This window comes from Cloeon dipterum, chromosome 4, assembly GCF_949628265.1.
Source record: "Cloeon dipterum chromosome 4, ieCloDipt1.1, whole genome shotgun sequence".
Classification (NCBI taxonomy): domain Eukaryota; kingdom Metazoa; phylum Arthropoda; class Insecta; order Ephemeroptera; family Baetidae; genus Cloeon; species Cloeon dipterum.
In genome coordinates this window covers 28,371,058-28,389,629 of record NC_088789.1, presented here as the reverse complement: position 1 = coordinate 28,389,629, position 18,572 = coordinate 28,371,058, and the positions used below count along the sequence as shown (strand labels likewise).

The window sequence follows — 18,572 nt, the reverse complement described above, 5'->3', positions numbered from 1 at the left end:
ATTTTTCGTTCCGAAAGATCGAAGCATTTGAAACGTCAACGAATTCTTCCTGCCTGCCGCTGCCTGCGTGCCTGCTTCCCTCAAACAAGCCAAGCCAAAAGCCAGCTCACATGTCATGTCAGCTACAAGCTAGCCGCCATGCTTTAGTGTAGCGGGGAGGTATTTATTTAGCCTTTATGGGCGAATTCCCGTCCAGTGTATGGATTCCTTGATGGTATGTAACGCTTACTTATACATTTCTGTAAGCATGCGTAGCAAATTGGTTGGGTATTTCTGTCATAAATTCAGAGAATTTACCAAATCATGAGCCACCATTTCTAAGCGATGCTTGTATTGTGTGCATTGGGGAAAGTTTTTCTGGATGACTGCTACGCGCGATTCTCGATTCTCTCATTCAAATTGGCTAAATTAGCCTCATTTCTCTTTAAACTGGAACCACGGGCGAATATTCACGTGCTTAAACGTACCGTAGCCACTAGAATCGCTTTTAAATGTACCAAGATCTGACCAGATCGGCCTCTTTCTTATTGCTTCTCGCGCTCTCAGGTTTGTTTATTTTCCCCCGTATCTTGAGGATCGCGAGAAACCAGATTGTTGCGCAAGACTCACAGAATTTTAATGTTATTGTTTGATTCATGTTTTCACAAACTCTAGCAAACTTCTGCACGCACTGTTTTACACTCGTACGCGCGGCGCGATTTATTAAAAAAAAATATAGGGACAGGGGATATGGGAATCACAATCATTATTTAATTTACCACATATCGTTATACCATAATAATTTTAAAGAAATCAGTGTTATTCTGCTTTTAATTTTTATATTGAATTGCAGGTCTCACGGTTAGTTGAAAATCTGAAAATGGCAAATCTGACCGACTCTTGTAAAACGCCGAAATCAGATAGCTGCAGGTCGGCAGATGAAAGCGGCTACTCTTCATCGTGTACTCCATCATCCAGCTTTGGAGGCTGCTGCTACAGACTCTCATTTAGCTATACCTCTTCATCAGAAGAGCGACCTTCGACATGTTGCGCAAGGAACAGGAACACGCATGAATCAATCATTTTTCCTTCTTGCAAAGCTACTAACAACAAACATTCGGACCCTTTGGAGCTGCTGAACTGCGAAGGCTTGCTCGACAATTATTTGCTCAAGTACCTGTTACCGGTGGATCTCATTCAGTGCTTGAGGGTTTCATGGCGCTGGAACCGCATTCTGAAGAACAACAGGATTGCAGTGGAGAAAATGAAACTAACAACTCCCCGCGGAAGCGAAAATTTATTGGTGGTAAATTATAAAAAAAAAAATCATAAATAAAATCATCTAATAATTTATAATTTCAGCCTTCGGAAGTGGCAGAAATCAAACGTCAACACAGACATTTTGGCACCCCTCTGAACTCCCGAGCTCCGTTCAGGCAGCCCGACTTCTCCTCGCCGTCGCCCTTGCCGGTCTCGCCCTCCATAATAACCCGGATCGACCGTTTCGAGGCTTTTCGACTGATGGGAAACGGTCTGCTCAGTGGAGAGGCGCAACTTGCGTGTCCACTGTGCGACCTGCCGGCCAGGAAAGAAGGCAACGAAAACGTGGGAGTGTGCACCAACTGCCAGTGCCGGTTTCGCTTCTGCCAAAACTGCCGAGGCGCGGAGCACAGGATGTCGAAATGCCGCCTGCTGCTTACTCCGGAGAAGCTGATAGGAGCTCGGCACGCATCCAGAAAACACTACGTTAAGAACATGAAGAGACTGAACTGGAGTTAGCGTCCACTTGCCTCTTGTTGAATCGAATTCCACTTGCCAATTGATGTACTTTTAATGACGAGGAGTACCTCTGTTTTGTATTAACATTTTTATCAGGATGCTCTCTGAACTGTCCCATGACAAGTATTGTTGTATAGCTTTTAAAACCGTGCATCACAAATGAATATATACGGCCCTCCATTCAGCATTTAATGTGGAGCCACAGGAACAGACTTCTTGTTGCTTTTCCTACCTACATTTACTCTCTCTCTATATATATACGAAACGATGCATTTATGAAATGCCCTGTGAATCTCATTTTTCACCAGATGTGCATTTATTGGTGTGAATATATAATAACTAACACTATCTCTGATTTTTAAGTAGAATTAGTTTAGTATTAAGTTTGTTTCATCAGTATTAGGATCTGAATTGTGCTTAAATTAATTAGTAAATTGAATGCGTGCATGAAATGAGACCAGTACTTGAATTGGCATATTTTAAATCAGTACAATCAGTCAAATTCTTTGTCTGGCATACGTGTCTTATTATATAAGTAATGATTCAAGAAAACTGGTCAGTATCAGCTCGACAAGAGTGCGTTACAATACTTTATTAATAATTTAGTAGTTTTATAAGCCTTTCCATGAGATCAAATTAAAAGACTGTAAATAATTGTATTCTTGTAAATTTTGTAAATATATTCAAACTAGGATTAAAATGTTCAGTTAAGAAAATGAACTAATAAAAAAACATAAACAAACGTTTTGACATTTTAATATAATTTAAACAGAGATGAGTGCACTCAGAAAAAGTCGCCTAATGTTAAAATGCCTTTTTGTACTGCTACCAATGCCCATGCAACCGATTGCTTGGTGTATTTTTGCAGCTAAAAAGAGTTGGTTTATCGATTTACAATCGCAGAAACACAAACAGAGGCCAAATAATCGGTTGCACGTGCATCAGAAGCAGAACAAAGCCATTTAACACGGGTTCTAATTACACGATAACTTTTCTGAGAGCGTTTAACTCTGTTTAAGATCTCTCTATTTGACACAATTTCGACAAGATAAAAGGGGCGTGGTCAAACAGGATCGGATCACGAATGTGAACTTGGCCGCTCGCGTTTGTCGACCGGGAGAAGTTAGCCAATTTTTAAGCAAAGCTGCCAACAGAAAATTCTGTACCACAGAACCACCCCATCCCTTATAACGAGTTGATCAAACCCTCAACCATGCAACCACGCTAGAAATGTTCGGTTGGCAGCATTGTTTTAAAAGCGCCCAACTTCTCGCAGTCGGCACACGCGAGCGGCTAAGTTCATGGTCGTCACAGGCATAGGGCCCATATGATCCGCCGCCGATCGTGAAATTTCCTCTCGGAAATTCGACCGATCCGCTGTGGCCATCGTCTTTCCCAGAACACTAAGGGATCGCTTTCGACAGGTACGTTCGTGTCCAACCTAATATTGACACGTTGCAAACGCGTACCCTGCGCTGCTTGGCCCGGAAACGGACCTGCCGCGCAATCCTTCCGTCCTTCCGTGTTAATGGGCTCTCGTCGCGAACAACCCTCTTTTATTATTTGCACTGATTTGGACATTCACTTTGCAGATGCGATTTTTCTTCGCCGATTAGCAAAGAGTTCTATTTACAGAGAATCGTAAACACAGTGTATAATTTTAATTCTTGCTTGGGAAAACGGGAAATAATGCGGCGCCAGGTTATGACGTACCGTGAGAATTCCGCGTATTTGTTTATAAGGGTGCATTATCAATTCCAGCGGAAAGGGAACAATCCGACCATATAATAAGCTGATTGCTAAGTCACGAAATGAAATTATTGATTCGGTCTGTTCTGTTTGTATCGAGAGAACTTTCGTATAATGTTTTGATCAGCTTTGTTTGTGTTTTCTGGTGTCCAGTCTGATGCATATCTCTTGTTTTGTCTTCCTTTCAGTGTGCTCTTGTCGCATTCAACTCGATTATTTGAGCAGTGTGGACATGGAGCAGCACCAACTCTTCTTATTCCGCTGGTTCTGGACCCTGTGAGTGTCGCTTTAATCCTACCCACTCTGAAAATGCTTAAGGGCGAGATGGAGCAGAGCAAACCCTCGACTGGAAACGCAGTTGTCTACTTCTCTGTCAGTTTTAAGCAGCTTTGTGTCCTCACCGTGTCTCTTCCAATTTTTGGACTCTTCATCTGTTTTGTCTCTGCCTACATTTTTCAACAGGATCAAATACATGAAACACACTGCAAAGTAAGTTCTTTAATTTTTTCAAAAAGGACCGATGGTTTGATTAAAAAATACAAAAACTACAGGAATTTGAAGAAATTTTTGTCTTGAATAACAAACTGAAAAAATATTTCGATTATTCTATCTCCTACGCGGCCTAGAAATTCCATAAATAATGTTGCCGTGAAACTGGAGTAGTATTTTATACCACTGTAATGTACAAGATAATATTTTCCCCTCCTCCCTCCATATAAAAGATGTATTGAAAGGTTTCTTCATTGTTTGTGCCACTTTAAAATGCATAAATATCAAATTTTCTTAATTATTCCGTAAATTTTAAAGGACAAAATATCATTTCCAGCGTTTCAAATTAAAGAAAAGCTTAACGGAAAAATTGAGAAAAATCTTATTTGCCTCAAGCACTGTCTCTCTACTGTAATATCACGATTTAAGAAATTTTTACTAGAAATTCGGAAAAAAATCTGAAATTAAACTGATCCTCGGCCCTAAATTTCTTATTTTACTAACTCAATGCACTACTTCCACACTAAATTTTCTTAATTGTCGGCCTGTAAAGCTCTACTTTAATGCTCTTGGCACGCGGTCAAATCTAAAAAGTGGCTTGTAATTGCAATAATTTTGGACCAAGTGGCCAAGGCCGGCGGCGCGCACGCACGCACACACGCAAGAGACTGACGCCGCGTTTGCTCGAATTTCAGGTGTACAACATCATACCTTCCATCAGTGCCATAACTGGAATCAGCCCACAGCGCTACCTGTGGCGTATTTGTGTCGCCCTTCATATCGGGCCGAGGATTGTGATCGCCATTGTGTACAACACATACTACTTATCACGCTTGCCGAGCATCTCGACGGAGGACCAGGCCAAATACAAGCGCCTCCTCAGCATCTGCTTGTGGCTCAATCTTATAGAGATAGCCTCTTTGCTCGGAGTTACTTATGTCTCCAACAGGGAAAATTATCGTAAGTTTCTCTTTAAAATATATCAATTTTAGAGGTTTCAGCCAGCCGCCGGAGAAAAAGAGTAAAAAATTAAAAAGTGCAGGAGAAAAAATGCCAAAAAATTCGCCGCCTTAAATCTTGTGGCTGAGACCTCTGCTCCGAACACCATCAGGGAAAAATTTTAGCTTATAGCGTGCATGAAATCCATTTGCAAACAATGTAGACGAATTAGCACTCGCCCTTTCCTGAAAATTTAATTAAGATGTAGAAGATCTTCTGTGTAAACAAGCCTGTTCTACTTTCACAAAATCGATGTCGTGACAAGTTTGCGCAAGCTGAGCAGCAAGATTTTCCAGTTTGGACTAATTGATACATTTAAATTTAAGATCTTTATTTTTTAATACGATCAGGGAATAATATTTTGGCTAATTCTGATGATTTTTGTATAACCAACCGTTCAGAATAAATATTAGAAATCAAAATTAGAAACATAATTAAATTAGTAAAAACTGGTATTTTAAGACGGCTTTTCCGCCAAATTAGTTGACTATTTTTTGCAGCTATTGACGTTTTTTCTAGACATTATTTCAACACAATTATCACGTGTTTTATGTCAAAATATTCATCTCTTTGTAACAACTAGTTGCAGATTACGATAAGAAAAATAGCAAACACATGTAAAATTTAAAAAGGATGATTTTTTCATTTTTAAAAGGGCTCGGCATGGGAATAATTTTGTTTTATGCAGATTCGACTTTTTGCGCTTATTTGCAGGTTTTTTGGGAGCAAATTTTGCAGCTAGCAACTTTTCATGGCAAAATTTTAATAAAATTTTCTTCAAATAATTTTTTTATGGAAAAAATCATTAAAAATATTAAACGCCAGTGAATCCCAATTTTTCAGATACTATTTAACTTATGTTTTAAGGGTAAAACGGTTCAATTTCGTGTTCTTTATATTAAGTGCAATAAACCGCACGAAACTGGTAAAAACCGCAAAAAAATAAATAATTAAAAGCAAGTTTTTGAAACTCCCCTGGAGATTTCCAGCTCAGACGAAACCACATGATTTTTATCTTTACACAGCTGTACTAAAATTATCAATTTATCGCTTATAGTTTAAAACAGCGACCAAAGTTTGTTAAAAAAAATTGAAAAAATATTTTTTTATTTTATATTTAATCGCTAATATTTTCCTTATCGCAATTTACAACAACGGTTGTAACATATTGTTAAAAAGAACTTTACCAAATGCAAGAGCTACACGTCTACACTGAAAGATATTAATAACGGAATCATAGAGTGATTTTGACTCAATTTTTAGACTAATTTGAACCCTTTTTTAACCATACCTGAAACTTATTTGGACTTATTTAAGCGTCTCAAATTAACATGTAAGAAGAGCGAGACGGGATTTTGTTCCACATTGCAGAGACTGATTTCAAAATGTCAAAACAATTTTTCTTGTCGTGAAATGGAAATGAAAGCTTTATTAAAATGTTAGAACCAACATTAGGCCAGTTCTGGCTGCTTTTTAATAGGTTAAACATAATTTCGTGTGTGAAAAACCGTTTAGACTGAAAAAATTAAAATCGATCGGAATTAAAAAAATTCCATAAGTGCGCTAAAAGGAAAATATTTATTTTTCTTTGGTGCTTTGCCAATTTTAGATATTTAGACGCCATTAGATGGATTTGACAGTTTTAAATTATATTATGTACTGTTAAAATAGCTAAAAACGTATGCTTCGTGCTTATTTGTATTTTGTACTCTCGCGACGATTAGAAGCTCTGATAAAAATATTCGATGGTCTAAAAATAGCAGCCCTAATTATTACAAATAATTGTGACACTGGAAAATGGCAGCAGGGTTTTTTTTAACCACTGCTTAGCACGAAATTCCGTTCACAAAGTGGATAACACGGTGCCTGAGTGGCCAAAGAAGAGCTTGGGCCCAATCTTGGCCATCTTTTCGCCTCCTCGCACCGAGGTATTTCATTGAAATAGCAGACATTTGTCCTTAAAGCCGCTTAGAGTCCACGAGTTAAAATGGCGAGTCATTAAATTAACCACCTCTTGCTATTTACTTACATTTGATTTTAAACTGTAAATAATTATTTATTATCTTTCAATGCACTTGCAGCTCTCCATGAGAAGATGTTCATATGCTTTATGATATGCTCGCTGAGCCACATGCTGGTTGTGCTGCGGACATTGAACATCCTGAAGCCTCAACTCACCGAAAATGAGCAGCGGTCCTACGACCTAAAACGCTTCCTATTTGTCACATCTCTGGTCAGCACGCTAGGGCTTTTAATTTTCTTTGTGAAGCACCGCTTCATGTGTCACGTGATGGGTAAACACTTCCACTTCAAACCAACACTAAATTGTAATAATGAAATTTTATTTTTGTATTTTCAGCATTCAGCTGGTTTTCGTTTTGTGAGTACATCATCGCCTGTGCCAACATGGCGTTCCACTTCACCGTTGTCCTTGACTTCCCGACCGAGGAAATGATGGTGGTCAACGGACTGCCAGGCAGATTACCAAATTGTGAACTTAGGAGAGACTCAAATAGCAAGAAAGTTGCGTAAAAAGCATAGCCCTCTCCTGCTCCTATCAGCTCCTATTTTGTTTTGACTTGCATAAATAAGTCATCAACTCTAGTCGGCTACTTTGATTCGTCAGCCTGATATATATGGACTCTAACGGGCATGGAGACTTGAGGATATTCTATTTTTATGGCTAGATCTTGACTTTCGCAACAAATTGCAAAATTCCTGAGTGCGAGAAGCCTCAATTTAGTTAATCACTGGGAGGAAAAATCTTAAATAATTATATCGGCGATTGCAGACTTAATTTTTTTGTGTGCGTCAAGAGTTATCTGTATAAAATTTGAACTGGTCATGTCTCTCAAGCGACGATTGTCTCATAAAAAGCAAAACTGGACACGATCTGCAATAACTTCCAGTTTCTTTTTAGTTTTAGCAGGAATTTAATGAATAGTTTATCTCGCAGATGTACATTTGTATAGAAGGAATGTTAATTTTCTCGATCAAAAGGAGCAGATTTCCCCCCCGCCCCCTTTATGAAGAGTAAGGAATTTACAAAGTCCCTTAATCTCGCATGTTCCAATGTCAGAAAAATGTTTGCTTACTTACTCTACACTATAATGACATGCTGAACAAACTGTAACCTGCAGCGTTATTTTTAACTAGCTGAATATTGTAGTTTTGAAGAATTTCCTTCAGCCACCAGCAGCTATTGAATCTGCAAATCAGTTTTTGTCTCCCTGGAAGGAGAGTCTCTCACATAATTTCGGGATTGTTTTCCTGAATACTCTCTTATGAAGCAGTGCTTCTCGTTGGCATTTCTCTCTATCTTGATATTATTTTTAATTTGCATTTACGAAAATCATTGCTACTGCGGCTTGTAGGTCAAATTCCACACTCGACTCGGATTAGAGCGTCCATCGGGATCGGGAAATAACCGGGAAAATTTGGATCCTGGGCAGAAGTTTATTTTTTCAGGACAGGAAAAACCCAATGAGCAGTTCCACGCGAATTCGACCTCCAAATTGTGGAGGCCGATTGGACGGGATTTTTTAGGTGACAGTTAAAGAACTTGTTAAATTCCAGGTTTGAAATTATTCACCCGAAGAATTTTCGGGGATTTTTTATATAAATAGGGAACGCTCCCTTTCCTGAGTTTCAAACCTGAAATTTCACCATTTTTACTAACAAAAGCAAAAATTTTAATCGCTAAAAATCCCGTGCAATGCCTAATCGAACTTCAAATTTCCAAATTCGCCTGAAACTTCCCTGATGGTAAAATTAGATAACATGCATCGCAGGGAAAAATACGATTATTTTTAATTAAAAAATAAAATTTGGCACCTTTTCCTCCGTATTTACATTTTTTAGACATTTGCATGGAAGTTATTTTATCCGGACATTTTCCTGAGACTAGGCCGTAAACTCGGGACAAAAAAATAATCCCGACGGACGCTCTAACTCGGATCTGTAGTCAATTGAACCGCGCATTTTTTCCTATGCTTTATGAAAACTCTCGGTAGCTGTAGTCGATATACTGTATAATCATTTCTGCCTTGGCTAAACCTTTCTGATATTATTATTATTTCCTTCGCTGGACCCTTGCTGCCTCTAAATCCGTTTTGTAGGTGTCGTTAAAACGCTGCTGCATCCGAATTTCCGCCCTGGCGAGGGCACTTTTTCAATTCAGTCCAACTGTTTGATGAAGCCGTACACGGGACTAAAGTGAACCGCCCTCTTTTCTACACAACTAACTATAAAAAATAATACTCTCTGCGCTTTAGTCATTTTCATGATCTCTCTATTGGCTAAAAACATATCTAACCAAAAACTGAATGTTACGAGACCGTTTTCTCTTTTAGGCAAATAGGCATGCAATTATTACTGTTGTTTGCTTTTCCGGCACGAACTTACACTATATTATATATATATATTTCTGGTCCAATTAGATTGATTTTTTTATTTTCTTTCGTAAAAGGTGGAACCCGTGAGAGTGAAGTGCTCAATACACACGACGGACGCTCGTGTGTAACACTCGGTGCATATCAGGGCAAACAATAGTCATTTCCTGGATTGTTATACTTACAAAAATCAGAAAGAATTAATAAAGCAAACGCGTTTATGGCTTTTTGGTTTGCGCGCTAAAGGCTGAAACTATAGTGTTGTGGAACTGAAACACGAGCAGCGTACGCGTTCGTCATTATTTGGATTTACGATTGTGTTAAACGTAGCCGCGATAGCTATTTTTACAACAAGTTTCTTTAATGACACCTGCCCTTAATGTACTATATACTGAAGAATAATTACGAATTCAATACGCGCTCCGACCGAAATGTCTCCACCAAAAACCCGGTAGTCATTTACACACCTTTTTGTTTGTAGGTTATGTATGTTCGCAGCTGATTTTGAAATAAACTTGATATTGTTAAAATCGCATCGATTCAGTTTTATTATACATCTCACACGTGTGTGTTGCTGTTTGAATTTAGAGGAAAAAATATGCCAAAAGGGCGGCGGCGCGCGGCGCTGGAAAAACCGCAAAAAGGTTGCTTCTGGACCGATCTCAGGGTGGGGTACCCTGAAAAAAATTGAATAAGGTGGTAGGGCTGTTCGAGACGATTCATTTGAGACCTCTTGACTTGGAATCCATCAACGCGTCGAATTTTAACTAAAAGAAAACCATTTTCGCATTTGGTGAAGGCGAAAAACAAAAAATCTGATTTACGGGCGCGAATAAACTTAAAATCGTTGTCCAGACCGGCATCTGGCCTACTTGTTCGATGGAACAGTTAACCCTGCCGGGCGGGAAAAATGACCCGTGTTATTCTTACAACCACGTTTTTCGAGCTCCAAAACCTATTGATAGGTTTTGACTAGATCTATAGTCGCTCAATTTTCGAGAAAAATAAGAATAGTCGAATTTGGTGTCAAAAGTCGCGGGGTTAAATTATTTTTGTTGAAATTTTTTTAATATATTTTGTCCTAAACCGGAGATATTGCTGGTGGAAACCAAAATGGGTTAAAAAAACACCCCAAACCCACTATTTTTGGCCTTTAATAAACATCAACGGCCTGCGGTAGATTTTCTTTAAAATCCCAATTCGACCGCAAATCCGGTCAAACTATTTTTAGGATTTTTAGCATTCTAATTTATTAATTTTTCTTTAAAGATTTTTTTACCTAAAAGCTCCATCGCTTTTACGTCCCCAGCAAAACGAAAAAGAATGTGTTAGTTGTTCGGATTTCTCACACCAACTTGACAGACCATGGAAAACTAAAAGTGACAGAGGACAGAGGTGAACTAAAGACACTACTTGGTGACAGCCCACAGCATGCCCCACGGCGGCGGCGGCACCACTCACACCATAGACCTGCTAAACGGAAAACGCGGCACGCAGCAAACGAAAAACGCCGTCATCAATCGGTCAGATCGGTGACTCGTTGGCCGCCCAGACGGCATCTACATAATTTGAAATTTAGAAGATTCATTTTTTTAACTGTCGTACGGACGTGGATGCTCTGCGTCTGCGTTTTGCGTACATACTTCGGATTCGAAATTCTTCGGATCTTCGGAAAACCCGAATTGAAGTTCATCTCGGCTGCTGGTGCGTGTATGAGCCTTAAAATTGCTAAAATTGTGTTGTAGAGATTTCCTACATAAAATTCTCATAATTTAATGTGAATGTAAGTACATAAATAATGTAACTACATAGTGTCACATTGATGTATAATATCATAAAAATAGATAATCTCGTCATATTGTTTTCGCTAAAATGCCGCGGCACGAACGAATTAACCAAAATAATCATGTACATAATATGTATGCGTAATATGTAACCAACAGTTTATGCACATGTTATATTATGTACATAAACTTTTCTCTTTTTTGCACCAAATCAACATAAGAAAATTCGAAAAATTCTTGGTTACATAATTTAGGAGACGGATAATCGCTAATACATACATAATGTGTAGCATGCTACTTACTACTTACGTATTTATGAATTTTCATGCACAATTAAGTAAGTGTAATGAAAATCGGACATTGCTATGTGTTTATATCCCAAACTGCAATTTTAGTTACTTTTTCATGGCTATGTATATACATTACACATCCAGCGAATCCTTCTTTGAGTGATTTTTCACCTCACGAATTTTCTCTTTTCGAGGTATAATAATGTATGTACCTGAACAATTATGCGGAGTGTATGAAAGGGCATTCTTGCATTGCAAAATGTTAAAATATTATACAAATTATTGTCTTCTTTTTATGAGATGCATTCAAAAAATTGCGTTTTTTCTTGTTTTAGTCATATTTTCTAGTGAGACCCTAAATAATTTTGATAAATTGCAGAGGATGGCGTTTCCCACTCTGGAAGATCTGCATAAACTGGCAGTTGACGTGGACAGAGCCAAGAGCTATGACGTACTTCTGCTGCGCAGACTGGAGGAAGCGGCCGATTGGTTATTTCCTGAGGTTTTTATCTTTTAAACCTTTTAATTATAGCCATAATCACCTATGAAATCCCTTCTTTTATCAGGCTACTATGAATAAGAGCACCGCCCTGGAGATAGTCCCCGACTTGACTGTAAAACTGCTGCGATTAATCGCAAAAGTAATATAATTTTACTTAGTTGTTTATTTTATGTTAACCTGAAAACTCTGATTTTAGTCCAGTAGGGTTAAGGAACTTCGCAATGATAGAGACCGACTGGTGAAACTTTTATGGGACAGTGTGAGGCGTCACTCTGAAATTCCAGTTCTGAGCATCACCAATTTAATGAACATCTTCAGGGCATGTTTATTGATTCTGTTTGAATTTGCCGAGTTATTAAACGATTAAACTGTTTTAGGAGTGCAATGAAAAACACATGAGAACGCGCACTTATCTGCTGGAAGTGAGCATCAAGTCGCTGCTGTCCTATGGCTCCATCAAGCACGAGTGCGAGAAGGCGAAAGAGGCCCTCGACGTACTCAACATGCTTCTTCAAGGTGCCACCCGTGAGCTGAGGAGCACGCTCAGAGAGCGATTTCCAAAGGAAACGTAAGTTTACCGTCTCTGCAAGTATTGCAGGATTTTTTTAACCACTATTAAATTAGTGATTTGGATTGTTGTGAGACCATTATGATTATTTTTAATAAAATTCCTTTGAATTTTGAGGAGCTCCAGAAAATTATAACTATGAATGTTAAATGATGGGCTTATGGCGATTTTTTTGGTTTATACATGAAATAATATCCCTTCCCGACCAATTTTTGTCATATTTATATCGCTGAGAAAAGTGCCCCAAAATCCAATGTTTTGAATTTTACCTTGCTTTCGGAGTGAGAAAAATTATGAAAATTTAATTGTGAGAAGATAAAAAAAACACTTAAAAGAGTCTTTTCAAAAGGGGCTTGTGGTTGACCTCATTTAAATTTTGCATATATATTTGCAGTAAATCGCTGGTGAACTACTTGATTAACTGTGGTGACTACTCAGTGCAAGAAGTGGTGGCGGAAACTCTGACGCGTTTGGCTCCTGGTGACGTGAGGGAAAAACTAGTAGATCGCTGGTTTGGTGACTTCCCTAAGGAAGCTAAGGAGGCGTTCATCAACTTTGGAAAAGTTCACTTTGAAGTCGTAATTATTATCTAAACTCGATCAGAATCATCATTTTGACTAACTAATGTATCTAATAGGAGCTGCAAACATTCCTGAACCCGATCAACAGCAAGTTTTGCACGCAGGTGCACCCCTTCGTGTGCAGCAGGCTGGTTTTCAACGGCGACAAGATGTACAAGAGCGAGTTTCAGGAGAAGCTGTACATCCATTTCAGTCTGGGCACCAAGATGATTTCTTTCTTGGCCGTGCTGAAGAAGGAGCCCGTGGATGAGGAGCGGAACCCCCTGAGGCGCATTGAAATCAGCGTCTCCAGCGTGAAGGAGGTTGCGTGGATAGGCACTGCAAAGTATGAAATGTACAAGGCGCTGTCCTTCAAATTCGAAGCTACCCCAGGACAGGAAGTGCATGTCCTGATGATGTTGCGGGAAGTTGATGACGATACCATGATCTACCTCTTCGGGGACAAACTCAAAGTATGCTACAACTTTTAATCTGTCTTAATTGAGATTTTAATGAATGCGGTCTTTTAGTTCAAGAAGGGTGACATCACGGCTGAAATGATGAGGTTGAGCCAGACTCTGTTGGACCAGACCAAGACTCCTATGTTGACACAACATGAAGATCATGTAAGCGTTTTTACTTTTTGCGTGTTGAGCGTATATTTATTTTATTTAAAGAGGAATAATATTGAAATCCCCGCAAAATTAATTATAATTATATGTTTTTCCTATTTTTGTGTCAGGATGCGTCCCGCTATATGATTAAAGACAGAGCAGACTCCCCTACTTGGACCGAAAACTACTCTCAAAGTTCCAGTTGGTGGGTTCCTTCAGAGCCATCTGCGCCAACTGAAGAAAAAGTCAAGTCTGTGAAGAGGCAGGCAACGCCGGTGAATGCCAAGCTGCCGCCGCGAGACCATTCCCCAGGAAAGTCGACCTACGCTGACTACATGACTGTTGCCGACTCTGATGAGACTCTGAACGAATTTCTTGAGGCGGAAGAGAGCGGCGCAGTGGAAGAGCTTCAGGCCACTCCAGTCGCTGAAAAGGTGGCTCAGAAAGTCGCAGCGACACCTGCTGTTCTTTCCAAGCCCAAAGTCCAGTATTTGATAATTGTTTAAACTGTTTACTTGTGATTTTTTGATTTGTTAATTCATATAGCTTTGCTGGCCATACTCCGGCTAATGTTAATTCTAATTTGATGGCCACTCCAGCGGAGAGTCAGGAGGCTGAAACCAGGTACCTTCGTTATTGTCATTTCTGCATATTGAGTTTAACCGATTTATTTTATCCAGATCTGATAATGAAACTCCTGCTGTTGTTGCGAGGAGGATTTCCACTCCAGCGCCTCTGCCAAAGCCCAACATCAGGTATTTTTAAAGGTTCTTTTAATATAACAACTCTTAATTGCCATGATTTATTTAGTGCCGTGATTCCAACTCCTGCTGCCTCTGGTGCTATTCCTAAGAGGCAGTCAACTCCGGCTCCAAACAAAGCTGATGATCTCTCTGATGAGGAGGAAAATGAAAGGCCTGCGATCAGAAGGAACGCTACCCCTGCTGGTACAGTGAAATCTGCTCTTCTTTGCCAGAAAAAGATATTTTTATAGCAGTTTAATTAAGACCAAGTTTTAAATTTCCAGTTTTAAATGTTAAATTTCTTAGTACTTCCCAGGGTTGCATTTGCTTATCACCTGCATGGTTTTACTCAATTTTTATCAATTTCTCGCGCCAAGAAATTAATTTTTTCCATTACTTTGACAGTGAGAAAAATAGAAATTTTCAGTTGGGTTGGTCTAAATTTCCTCTACTATGCAGATTTTTATTTTTTAATTGCCATTTGCTGCCTCAATTTCTTTAAATATTCCTTAAAACAAATAACCCCCCTAATAAAACCCAGGGCTAAATGAAATAAATCCTTGCTTTTTCGGAACCGTCTTGAATTGATATTATATTATGTGCGGAATGTTGCTAAGAATTGAAAGTAAAATCTTTTCATTTAATAAAAATCCTAATATTAAATTTTCTCAGGCAAGCCAAAGGTTCCTCGACAGAGTTTGAATGCTCCATCCGTTGAACCTGCCTCTGAGATGGAAGAAATTCCTCTTTCACTGCGAGTGCCCGCCAAGAAGAAGGCGGCCAGCAAGCCCAGGGCAAGAAAGCCTCCAGCCAAGCCGAAGAAGGCTGCACAGCCGAGAACTCGGAAGCCGCCCCTGCGTAACAGGAGTCCCAAAGACGAGTCCAAGTATTCTAAACTGGACGTGGAAATCAAATCTCCGCAGGAGACCGCCATGGACGTCGACCAGCAGCTGCATGTCAACGCTCCTGTGAAGAGGAAAGTCCCCCAGAAGGCTAAAGCTGAAGAAGAAGATCCCTTGATGGATAAACGGCTTAAAGTTGCTACCGCTGAACAGCAGAAAACGTACAGCAGGAAGCCTGTGTTCCCCAAGTTCAACGCAGCCGCCTCTTTCCGCAGCCGCGACTCTGTCTTTGACGAGCTCGTCAATTCAGTTTCAGCGCCTGATATCAAACCTGTCCAGTTTGTCACTCCTCAGCGGCCCAAAAGTGAAGAAGTAGCCGAGGTGCCGGCTGAACCCCAGCTGTTTGAAGACATAGATTTCAGCGGCGTTGAAGTGAGACAGAGCAGTCTGAACGCAGAGCCAACATCCGGAGCAAAGAAGAAGAAGCTGAGCGTGCCGAACCAGAACAAACGGCAGACTAAAGGTAGAAATCCAGCACCCAAACGTCCTGTTCGCACGAGTCAAGTGACTCATCATGGAGATCAAGAAGAAGAGCAGGTCTCAAACAATGAGAAAGAGTCGTGTGCTAACCAAGAGGTATGCTTGAATTTTGAACTATTAAACTCAAAAATGATATTTTGGAAAAGTAATAGTGGGTTGAATGGATATTTTACTGAGAACGGAAAATTCAAAATTGTCAGGAAAATTAATCCAAAATTCAGAGAGATGGAGAACATTTATAACATATATAGTTAATTATTTTATTATTAAGGTGTCAGTCTCAATTGTCAGTATACTCTGTTTTTCTTTTTACAGTGAAGAAGGCACTGCCTTGACTGGCCAAATTTTTTGTAAAATTTTTCATGATATTGCTAAAAAAAGATTTCAATAATATTTAAATTACATAAAAAAATATTTCAAAACGTCAATTTTATTGTAAATTTTATTTTAAAATAATTTTGTTTTTCGAAAATCTAAATAATAACTTCCAACTCTCGAAAGTACAATTTTTTTCTTCGCTATAAAATAATCATAATTTTTTTACACCCCGGAAGCAATTTATTTCCTTTGCTCAAAAAAGAGGGTGTGTAACTCGTAACAGTTCGAAAAGTTGGATTTTTTGCAATTTAGGTCACAAGTAAATGAATAAAAATTAGTCGGTTAGGGATATAATATGATTTATCATTTATTTAATTAAAAAATCACAATCATTTGACTTTAAATCCAAGTAAATGTATTTTAATTATTAAATGCAAAGATAAAGTTTAAAAGTAACGAATAATGGTTGTATTAGAGTTATTTCTAATTCGATATTTAATTATTGCTGCATGATTTTTATTAATTCAAGCCATTTTTTGGTTAACTCATATTCGCATTATTTCAATTCTTAATAAAATGCTCTCATCATTTTCGACAGAGAGGTGCTAGTAAGAAGAAATTGGAGCCAAGTTTCCTGTCTTCTGAGCAGGTAATTAGGGATTTCCATTTCGGTAAAAAAAATGATTGTAATTCTACTCATTGTATAACAGGTCCAGATGGAGTTGGATGAGAGCGACGACGATGATGTGGTTGTTTTGGTAAACTTTAATTCGTAATAATTAAAGTTATTTTCAATGACTATTATTTATTGCAGGATCCACCAAAACCATCTAAGCCCAGAAATGAGAAGCCGCTGGTCAAGGACGATGTGGCAAAAGTTGTCCGCACAAAGCGAGTCCGCCAGTCAAAACTGGACATGGCAGGCGACTACAGGTTTGACGGACTCTTCCGCCCTGATGACGCGTCTGATGAGGTAAATTTGGTGAAATTAGTATTCATGAAAGTTGAGTTAACGTACAGCATTTGCAGGATGAGTTTCCTGCTCCAAATCTTGACTCTCCGGAAGTGGCAGAGGGAGGAATGACTGCTGACAAAAAGAGCAAGACCCCTCAGGCCAAGAAGCCAGGTTTGTGCTGCTAAAATGATCATCAAATTCCAGAATTCAATTTTTAACCCTCCATAGTGTCTGAGGATTCGTTTGCTTCCATGTTCAAAATGTTGAATCTTGAAAGTGAAGAAGCCATGGAGCGGGAAATTGAGGAAAACAGGAAGAAAATGGTTCGTCGTCTGGAGAACCTGTACGCGACGTACACTCGAGAGGAAACCCCGAAAGATCTGAGGTAAATCAAAGGGTAAATCTGTGGAATGCGTCTCTAAACTGTGTGCCAACACGCAGGGTCAAGCTGGTGTTAGAGATGAGGGCCGAATTGAAAAAGGCCATGGAGGAGGAAAAGAAGCGGCAAGAGGAGTATGACAACGTGATTTCTCTGGCTACAAACATTAAAGCCGGCATGGAGAGCCTCCTGGCGGCACAAGAAGCCTCCCAGGAACCCGACAGAAGGTTTGTAAATAATTGTCAATTAAGCTGGATCTTTATTAATTTTGTTGCGGGCGGCGCAGAGACAGAGTGCTCAGACTGAAAAAATTGGGTGCTGACTTGAAGCAAGCGACGACGAGTGCCCTGGCAGAAGACAAGGCGAAAATTGAGGCTGAGAGGGAGAAGATCGTCGAAGAGGCTAACACTGGATTGGCTCAGATCATCAAAAACCAAATGCAGAAAATTGCCACCCAAATCCAGAGTGTTTTCACAACAGCCAAGAAGTAGCAAGCGAAACAGAAAACACAGTTCTTGCCATTTTTCTGTGTTTCTTGCACCGATTGCTGTAAGACAAAAAACTAATTGATTTTTGTGTACCCAGCTTGCATGTACTGTAACTTTAGTGGGGTCAAAGCTTCGTTTCTCCTAAAATCGATTGTTAATGAACAAATTTGTTTTGTTGGAAGATTTTGTTTAAAACCGACATTGAGCATGGTTGGTTGTTTATGTTTAGTGCGCGCATTTGAATGTTCTGTAATTTCTTTGCTATCGAAATGCTCTAAATAATGAAACATGAAAGTCAAATTTAAAATCTCTTTCATTTGGCTATACTGGATTTGAATAAATATAATGTTTATGTTGATATTCTTTGAAACGATTTGAATTTTAATCATTATTTATTGGACTCCATCGGCATGCGTTTTAAAATTCATTAAGTACAAACAGGACTTTCATTCGTCACATTTTTTTAGAAATCCTCGTTGATTCAACGGGTTTTGGCGTTTTATAACACGGGGAAGATAAAAAACTTGGTTTACTGCTTGGGTAATAATATTAATGCTTCGGAAAACGTCGGTGGTGTATTTTTTTTTTGTATTTGTTTCCAGT

At 39.1% G+C, this 18,572-nt stretch overlaps 3 protein-coding genes across 4 annotated transcripts; all 3 read left to right on the top strand.

Moving 5' to 3' along the window:
* The first annotated feature begins 37 nt into the window (after positions 1-37).
* LOC135944053 (F-box only protein 5-like) lies at positions 38-2,487 on the top strand. The gene is made up of 3 exons (XM_065490744.1): positions 38-214; positions 833-1,285; positions 1,342-2,487. Exons 1-3 carry the CDS (start codon positions 200-202, stop codon positions 1,756-1,758), a joined length of 885 nt encoding a protein of 294 aa, XP_065346816.1. The 5' UTR covers positions 38-199; the 3' UTR covers positions 1,759-2,487.
* Positions 2,488-3,026: 539 nt separating this feature from the next.
* On the top strand, positions 3,027-9,921 carry LOC135942923 (post-GPI attachment to proteins factor 2-like). Of its 2 annotated transcripts, none has more exons than XM_065489270.1 (5): positions 3,027-3,182; positions 3,696-3,996; positions 4,692-4,956; positions 7,077-7,289; positions 7,355-9,921. In XM_065489270.1, exons 2-5 carry the CDS (start codon positions 3,817-3,819, stop codon positions 7,525-7,527), a joined length of 831 nt encoding a protein of 276 aa, XP_065345342.1. In that variant the 5' UTR covers positions 3,027-3,182; positions 3,696-3,816; the 3' UTR covers positions 7,528-9,921. The 2 variants fall into 2 exon arrangements, with proteins under 2 accessions (XP_065345342.1, XP_065345343.1); XM_065489271.1 differs by lacking the exon at positions 3,027-3,182 and adding an exon at positions 3,450-3,472.
* An 874-nt stretch (positions 9,922-10,795) lies between these two features.
* On the top strand, positions 10,796-18,333 carry LOC135944021 (titin-like). Its single transcript, XM_065490700.1, has 20 exons — positions 10,796-11,090; positions 11,840-11,962; positions 12,027-12,101; positions 12,159-12,281; positions 12,340-12,530; positions 12,925-13,108; positions 13,168-13,563; positions 13,621-13,716; positions 13,833-14,191; positions 14,251-14,328; positions 14,385-14,459; positions 14,515-14,651; positions 15,120-15,925; positions 16,746-16,796; positions 16,858-16,905; positions 16,962-17,120; positions 17,177-17,273; positions 17,331-17,487; positions 17,544-17,708; positions 17,768-18,333. Exons 2-20 carry the CDS (start codon positions 11,843-11,845, stop codon positions 17,970-17,972), a joined length of 3,522 nt encoding a protein of 1,173 aa, XP_065346772.1. The 5' UTR covers positions 10,796-11,090; positions 11,840-11,842; the 3' UTR covers positions 17,973-18,333.
* The last annotated feature ends 239 nt before the right edge of the window (positions 18,334-18,572 follow it).

Excerpts from the sequence above, each read along its gene's own strand:
- LOC135944021 (XM_065490700.1), top strand. The coding sequence starts at position 11,843 with ATGGCGTTTCCCACTCTGGAAGATCTGCATAAACTGGCAGTTGACGTG. Across the intron at positions 12,102-12,158 it reads TGCTGCGATTAATCGCAAAA|TCCAGTAGGGTTAAGGAACT; the intron begins GTAATATAATTT and ends CTCTGATTTTAG. Across the intron at positions 16,906-16,961 it reads ACGATGATGTGGTTGTTTTG|GATCCACCAAAACCATCTAA; the intron begins GTAAACTTTAAT and ends TATTTATTGCAG.
- LOC135942923 (XM_065489270.1), top strand. The coding sequence starts at position 3,817 with ATGCTTAAGGGCGAGATGGAGCAGAGCAAACCCTCGACTGGAAACGCA. Across the intron at positions 4,957-7,076 it reads CTCCAACAGGGAAAATTATC|CTCTCCATGAGAAGATGTTC; the intron begins GTAAGTTTCTCT and ends ATGCACTTGCAG. Across the intron at positions 7,290-7,354 it reads CTTCATGTGTCACGTGATGG|CATTCAGCTGGTTTTCGTTT; the intron begins GTAAACACTTCC and ends TTGTATTTTCAG.
- LOC135944053 (XM_065490744.1), top strand. Across the intron at positions 1,286-1,341 it reads GAAGCGAAAATTTATTGGTG|CCTTCGGAAGTGGCAGAAAT; the intron begins GTAAATTATAAA and ends TTATAATTTCAG.